This window comes from Manis pentadactyla, chromosome 13 (genome assembly GCF_030020395.1).
Source record: "Manis pentadactyla isolate mManPen7 chromosome 13, mManPen7.hap1, whole genome shotgun sequence".
NCBI lineage: Eukaryota > Metazoa > Chordata > Mammalia > Pholidota > Manidae > Manis > Manis pentadactyla.
In genome coordinates, this window is record NC_080031.1 from 53,937,100 (window position 1) to 53,944,036 (window position 6,937).

A 6,937-nucleotide genomic window follows, 5' to 3' on the forward strand; every position below is an offset into this window, starting at 1 on the left:
AAGCTAACTCAACAATCACAAACATCTTCATGTCAGCCAGTGCTATGGCCTTGCTTCTCCATCATCCACAGCAGCCCATCTCTAGGTCTCCCCTTTCATGATTGGTCATGACCCTTAGGGAAACTCTGATTGCCTTAGCAGCCCAAAGAAATATTTTGTACCATATGTCCTATTGAACTTACTACATGGGAATCAAGCAGACGTGTCCTAGAGCTGTGCTCTGGAATCTGCTACCACAGCTTGGATCTCTGCCTCTAGATACTAGAGGAGCAGTGATTGAAGCTAAGGCTACACAGAACAGGACAGACAGACATAGGGTGATGAGAGAAAATAAACTATTTCTGTAAGCTAGGGAAAAGCTGGTGTATCTTTTAAGGTCCTGGCCCTTCTGAGAAATCTGATATTGAGAAAATGAAGAAGGACAATCTAATTCCTCTCCCAGACTCTTATAGTCTAGCTAAATGTTGACATTTTCCATAGAATAACAACTTTAGCTCAACAAGGAAAGATCACGAGTAGGAAGGGTAATTGGGCAACTGGCCCCATAGGTCTGCTCGGCAGCTCTTGCGCTTCCTCGATCTATGTATAAAGAGCAGGCTGGACACTGGGGAGCGCACTTGGCTAGGACGTCACGTTCTGTCTCCTCCAGCACGTACTCTCTCCAGCTCCTGCTCAGGCCCAGCCCTGCCCTCCTGCTCCGGGTTCTCTCTCTGCAGCTGGGACCCAACGGAGCTCAGGACAACAGGTGAGTCAAGCCTTTTTCCTCCTCCCAAATTCTTCTCAGGGTATGCTCCTCTCCTAGTCTGGAAATCTGTGTATCTTTTTCTGAGAAGTTCCTAGTTCTTGTAGGAAGGCCCACCAATTCCCCTCACATTTCCACTGGGTGCTTCTAGGTTGCTCGTAGAAATAAGGCTCCCAGTGTACCCATAGGCTGTAATTAATAATTAGTCTTGCTTTAAAGGTCTGATCCACATCCTGTCCACTTAACACCTTTGGTACTTTTCTGCTCAGTAAATTTCACCTTCTCATACCTTGCCTCCTGGAAGAGAGTGCTTAGCAGGTCTGTAAGGGCCAGCAGCAGCTTTGGGAAGGTTTGGCAGGATTCTCTGGAAGATCAGAGGCCCTAGGCACTGATCTTCGGGCCCGTGGTCTGAGGTTGAACTAGCCCAGCAGCTTAGACATCCTTCCTATTCTGAAGCCTAAAGTGAACGCGAGGACCACTTGACCCCAGCCGCACTGGGATCTGGGAGCACAGGTTCAGGGGCCAGCTCACTGAGGGCTCACGTGGAAGGAATAAGGAAAATTGGGGCAAGCAAAATGAAGTAGGGAGTGGACCAGGCTCTGGAGAGAAGCAGGAACACTCAGCAAATCTAGGGAGTTTTCTCTACGATAATGTGGTTTAAAATGCTGGTTTTCTGGACTGTGACTCTGGTGGTACCTTCTGGGGCATGACCACATGTCCTGACCTGAGGAAACCATTCAGGATTTTGACAAGCTGGTATAATGAAGGCAGGTTTCCCAGGAAACCCTGAATGGTTCAGGTACAGATGCCACTCCACTTTGCCCTGAACAGCAAGTTGTTGAAATAAGCTGTGCAAATTAGGGTGACCAGCAATCCCAACTTGCCCACAAATTTCTTGGTTTAAGCACTGAAAGGCCCTCATCCCAGGATGCTCCTCACTGCTGGGCAAACTGGGATGATTAGTCATTCTATCTGGTCATCCTATCAGTCCTAAATTCATTTACAAATGGGAGGAATTTTGAAGACACTTAAGTCTTCACACCCTCTTTCTGTGCACTGAGCACTAAAGCAACAGGTACAAGAAATGGAATCTCTGAACACTAAGATGCTTTACCCTAGGAAAATGGTGTAAAACATTGTAGGCCAAGAAATTGAATTCCCTCTTGTCCCACCCAACACCAAGGGAGCTTAGCCAAAGGTTTCTGGGAAAAAGAAATGAACTCTCCTGGCCCCAAACCCAGTCCTCATTGACCAAAGAATACTTGGCTGGTCTCTTTGCCTTAATTTCTTTTCTTGTTATCAGATTGTGGTGTGCGACCTGAATGTAGGGTGATATTTAAAGTTCCCAAACATGGCCATATGTCCAAATTCCCTGAAGAGCCGAATAAAAACAAATTCCTAGACCCCACCAAGAACCAAAGAAGGGAGATCTTCAAGGATGGTCCTACAAACTCCTCCAGTGCATTGAATATTTGTGGTTTAACATGATTCTGTTGATATGGAATTTTCTACTAATGATGACCTGAACCATTCCACTCAGTGGACAATTGGCAGAACCTGTAGGATTTTACTAGGAAAGGACATTCGGTATTGTCCTTTTATTCTTTTTTCTTTAAATTGTCAGTAGAAGGAAAGCACTCAGTTTTAAATAAAGTATCCAAGTTGCTTTTTTGAACAAAACTAAATCTATTCAAAACAAATCAGCCAACCAAAAATAAAAAATTCCCAAGGAAAACTGATGCATAGTAACTGATCCAACCCCCACCACCTCTTTACCCTTGTACCTTCCCTGTTCCCTCTGCCCTGCTCAATGTGCTCACTCTCTCTTGATCTCTGATCTCTGCCCTGTTTCTCTCTTCCTAAAACCAGTCGAAAGGTGGTATTAATGAACTTTCAGATGCCCCAAACAGCAAGAGCAAATGAAGAGGTCACTGCAAAGCTGAGAGTAGAAACACAATTGAGAGAATGTATGGTGGTAAGTAGGGGCCTGGGGGAATGAACTCAACAAAAATACAACTCTTTAATTATGAGTATGATTAGATTAGCCTCCCATTTTTAATGCCATATATTATAATTAATAATGACTAGCAATCCTCATGCTTCCAATTCTTATGTATGTAATACCACTTGAGCCTAGAACAGCTATCAGACCTCAATGTAATGACTGTTCCCATTTTACAGATGAAGGACCCCTGATCCCGAGAGGTATAGGAATGATAGAGAAAGAAGGAGTGGGCAGAGTGAAAATCATTCTAGGAGGGAAAAGAGACCAAAAGCTTAAGAGCTGGTGGAGAATTGGTAAGAGTTCTTCCAAGGTCCTGGATCTGATAGCCTGAGACAAAGGGTAGGAGGAAGGCTCCCAGAAGGAACACTGCAGCCCCATTCAGTAGGTGAGGCAGGAGGGGAACAGAGGCATCCTGCAGAGAATGTGCAGGATATGCCTCCTCCTCTTCAGTGAGCCCTGAGCAGAGACAGTCCCATTTCCCCCTTCCTCTGCCCTTTCGGTCTGTCGTCAGAAGCTGATCCTTGTGCCAATCTCCTCTCCCCGACAAGGAGCCCGCACTCTCCTCTGCCCTTCCTCCCAGTTCAGCAGCTGTGGGAGGGAGGAACGATCCCTGCCCTCACTCAGAGGTTTCCAAATGGCAATGTGCACAAGACTCACCTGCGCATCCTCTGGGCCATCAGGAAAAGGGACTTGTGTAGATCTAACCCACAGAGACTCTTTCCTGGGAAGAAAGTGCCCTCTCAGGTGTTGTCACAGACACACAATCTGACCCTTGTTAACCACCTCTGTTCCAGAGCCAGGACCCATGCATCCCCACCTCCATCTGAAAAGACACCCTCTCAGGCAGCACAAGTATTTCCCTACAGCATGAGTTTCCTAACTCAAATTAGATTAAAGGATGATGATTAAATAGAAAACAAATTTGGGAGCATGAAGACCACTATCTTTAAAATACATCCTAGAGATAGCCCCATGCTTATAAGAGAAAGATTTCTGATCATTAAGCAAATAATTATACAGCCACTTGGTCAAATTTTCCTATTTACTCCAAGAATATGAATCATGTATGTTGATTTGGGGTGGGAGGGAGGCTGTATCATAATTTTTAAATTTTGTGTTTTGTTTAAACACATTACCACAGATGAACAAGAAAATCTGAGAATGTGTGTATGAAAGTTTGGTGATAATGGTAGTTTCTGGTAGTGATAGATATTGAAAGTCCATTTCCACCCCTGAGAAAGTGACAGGCATAAAAAAATGTGCTTAATCAACAAAGTGACATGTGATATAATTTTGTGCCACTGTGATTAATAGGACTATGTTTTAAGAACAATGCTAGTACAATAAAGTAAAGTGATCTTTTAAAAACCTACCTAAGGACGAGTAAAGAACAAGAAATTCCCCAGAATAAATGATACTTCAAATTAGGAAGACTTTATTTGAAATTTTGTTAGCTCTGATCATCCAATTTGTTTGTAGCTTTCAATAAAAAATATGTATAGCTATAAAAACACCTTATTTTTAAAACTTTAAGAAAATATAATTTTTTATTGAGGTACAGTTGCTATACAATTCTGTAATACCTTTCTATGTTGACAGTAACTACACTACTTGGGGTGAGGATTTAGTAAAGAAAATAAAATTTTTTATATGTATGAAGTTTCTAGCATCTAATCCTCATTTTTTATCAATTACAATGTTTTTGCAACTGAAATTTCGATCAAGTGAGGCATTAGGATGACAAATATAAAATTAAAATTAAATAGATTATACCCTCAATCATATATTTGAAAATAATGATTGTATAATCCTTTAAGGTTGAAGAAAATTGGTAAACCACAGCACTTAAACATTTGTGGTATGGACCATGTTGCTGGTCTCATGAAGTCTATGAATGCTCATCAGAAAACTGCTTTTAAATACAGAAATAAAATTAATTGGATTACACAGGAAAGCGACCATATTAAAGAATAGTGATAAAATTACTAAAAATAAGTTTGTGACACAGCAATACATTTTCTTTATCGACACATTAGCTGAAAAGGCAATACATTTAAAATGTAAACAAGTCAAACTTTATTTTATGAAGACTACCTATGTGATGGCTCCTGTGGCTTAGCTTGAATAAGTACCTTAAACTGTGCACTGGCTTTCGACAACCAACTGATTCTAAAAGATTCTGATGTTTTTGTTTGACTACTCAAGTGCTGAAAATTCTGATTCATGAAGATAAATACCGTTATAAAGGGAATAAGAAGGTAAACAAGGCAAGGATAAGCTTTTCTAAAAAACACCAGGATCTCCAAAGTATGATGAGTACAATTCCAATGGTGAGAACACTTGACTTCACCATCTGGGGCTGACAGGTCCCTCGGTGCAGAGTTGCCAGGTACCTGGACGAGCTGCAGGAGGTGGGTCATGGCCATGACCATGCAGCCCAGTGATGCCACTGTGTTCAAGGTAGTGGTGAGACCAGACAGTATTTCCAGCCACCTCAACCTGTAATGCGGTACAAATCTATCTCTGTTTCTCCTCGTGATAAAATCACACACATGACTAATGCCCTGTGAATTGCTGACAATTCTCACCATGGAAGGAATGCTCAATCTCAGTGAGAGATTAGTAGAATGAAGATACAATTTCTTTCCGTCTACATTCACAGACTGAATTCTATTCACCGACCCCTGTAGCTCTATAAGCCCCAGGATAATATGCCCGTGTGAATACTAACTAGACAAGTGTCTTGACGCTGATGAAACTCACATATGCAATGCTCCAGGATCTTAAGTTGAAAAGATCCTAAGTTAAAAAAAACTCTACCTTAAAATTTTAATTGGTTCATCTAACTGCCAGGTTTGTTAGGTAATTGTTTTCCTCTCACAACTAAGGAAATGAGAACAAGAGATGTGGCTTTAATTAGCAAAGATCACTAAGTTCGAGAGAAGCAGAGCTGGGCCTTGGTCATAGTGTGGCAACATGGCCTGGCTTTGGCTTCCACACCCGGGCAGCCCAGCTGTGGTCACCCCTGAGAGCCCTGGCTGGGGAACCGGGCAAGCCTGCTTCCCAGATGAAGGGCTGCCCCAGGATGAGTTCCCCTGGCCCTGTGAATTCACTTACCTCTTCTTTCTGGAGCCCAGACCCACACTGCTAATACAGGAAACTCGAGGATATGTGGACAGAAAACCTGACCTAGACTTCAGCTCCTGAACAATTCTACAAGAGTGGGACTGCCCGAGGCCTCAGGCCATCTCCATCCCTGCTCTTCAGTCAAAGGATGTCCTCTCCTACCTCCTCCTCCCCCAGACTAACACTGTGTCTACCTCCCTCCCCAGATTGAATGTCGCCTCATAAGCAACCTTCCAATGGAGGGACCTTTTACATATAGTTTCACTGGCTGCCTCTGTGAAAATGTTCCAAGAACCTTCTACTGGGAGTTTCAGACCAACCGTAAGTATAGGAGTCGTCCAAGAGAGGAACCCGGACTGTGGTCCAAATCTGGAGCAGAACCTCGAAGCAAAAGGATGGAAGAAAAAGGAGGGAAGAAGAGCAAAGAGTAGATGCAGAGTATGCCCAGGCTCAAGAGGTGAGGGTGTGTGTGAGAAAAACTAATCAGGGGGAGACATCTGAAAACAATCTGGGGAAACTGAGTCCCAGCTGGGAGGTACCTGGCACTAGTAGAAAAGCAAAGGGGTTAGAATGTTGTCAGAGATGACCTTTGTGCTTGTCTCCTTCAGGTTCTCTAAACATAGCAGCAGTGGTTGACATTACTCACCAACAAGGTATCTGCCCTAACAATGAAGCAGTCACACCCATCACAGCAAAGCACTTTTACGTCCTTGTGAACCTAACCATCATCTGATCTTGGTGGAAGCCCTTGTCTTGCCATCCATACCCACCTGTCCAGGTGGTTGCCTCTAAAGAAACTTGGCTGAAGCATCTGCTGTGAACTATAAAATAAACTGCATCTATGTTCTGCTGTGTCTTCCCTCCAAAATCTATCTGAGAGGAGCCTCAGGGTATCCAGAATCAGACTTTGTTTTTCAAAGTCCTTTTACTGAGGAGAGTTTCTGAGTTCTCAGTGCCCATGAAAAGGGAGAGAAGAATTAGAGGAGACACCATTCTCACAAAGATGGGAAGTTGTGGCCCTAAAACTCACAGCAAATGAGGGCAGAGATTAAGCACACCCAGGC

At 43.3% G+C, this 6,937-nt stretch overlaps 1 protein-coding gene across 1 annotated transcript; it reads left to right on the top strand.

The window, feature by feature from the left end:
• The first annotated feature begins 581 nt into the window (after positions 1-581).
• Positions 582-6,704, top strand: LOC118923815 (prolactin-inducible protein homolog). The gene is made up of 4 exons (XM_057490472.1): positions 582-745; positions 2,612-2,717; positions 6,080-6,194; positions 6,482-6,704. Exons 1-4 carry the CDS (start codon positions 582-584, stop codon positions 6,604-6,606), a joined length of 510 nt encoding a protein of 169 aa, XP_057346455.1. The 3' UTR covers positions 6,607-6,704.
• The last annotated feature ends 233 nt before the right edge of the window (positions 6,705-6,937 follow it).

Excerpts from the sequence above, each read along its gene's own strand:
- LOC118923815 (XM_057490472.1), top strand. The coding sequence starts at position 582 with ATGTATAAAGAGCAGGCTGGACACTGGGGAGCGCACTTGGCTAGGACG. Across the intron at positions 2,718-6,079 it reads AATTGAGAGAATGTATGGTG|ATTGAATGTCGCCTCATAAG; the intron begins GTAAGTAGGGGC and ends CTCCCTCCCCAG. Across the intron at positions 6,195-6,481 it reads CTGGGAGTTTCAGACCAACC|GTTCTCTAAACATAGCAGCA; the intron begins GTAAGTATAGGA and ends TGTCTCCTTCAG.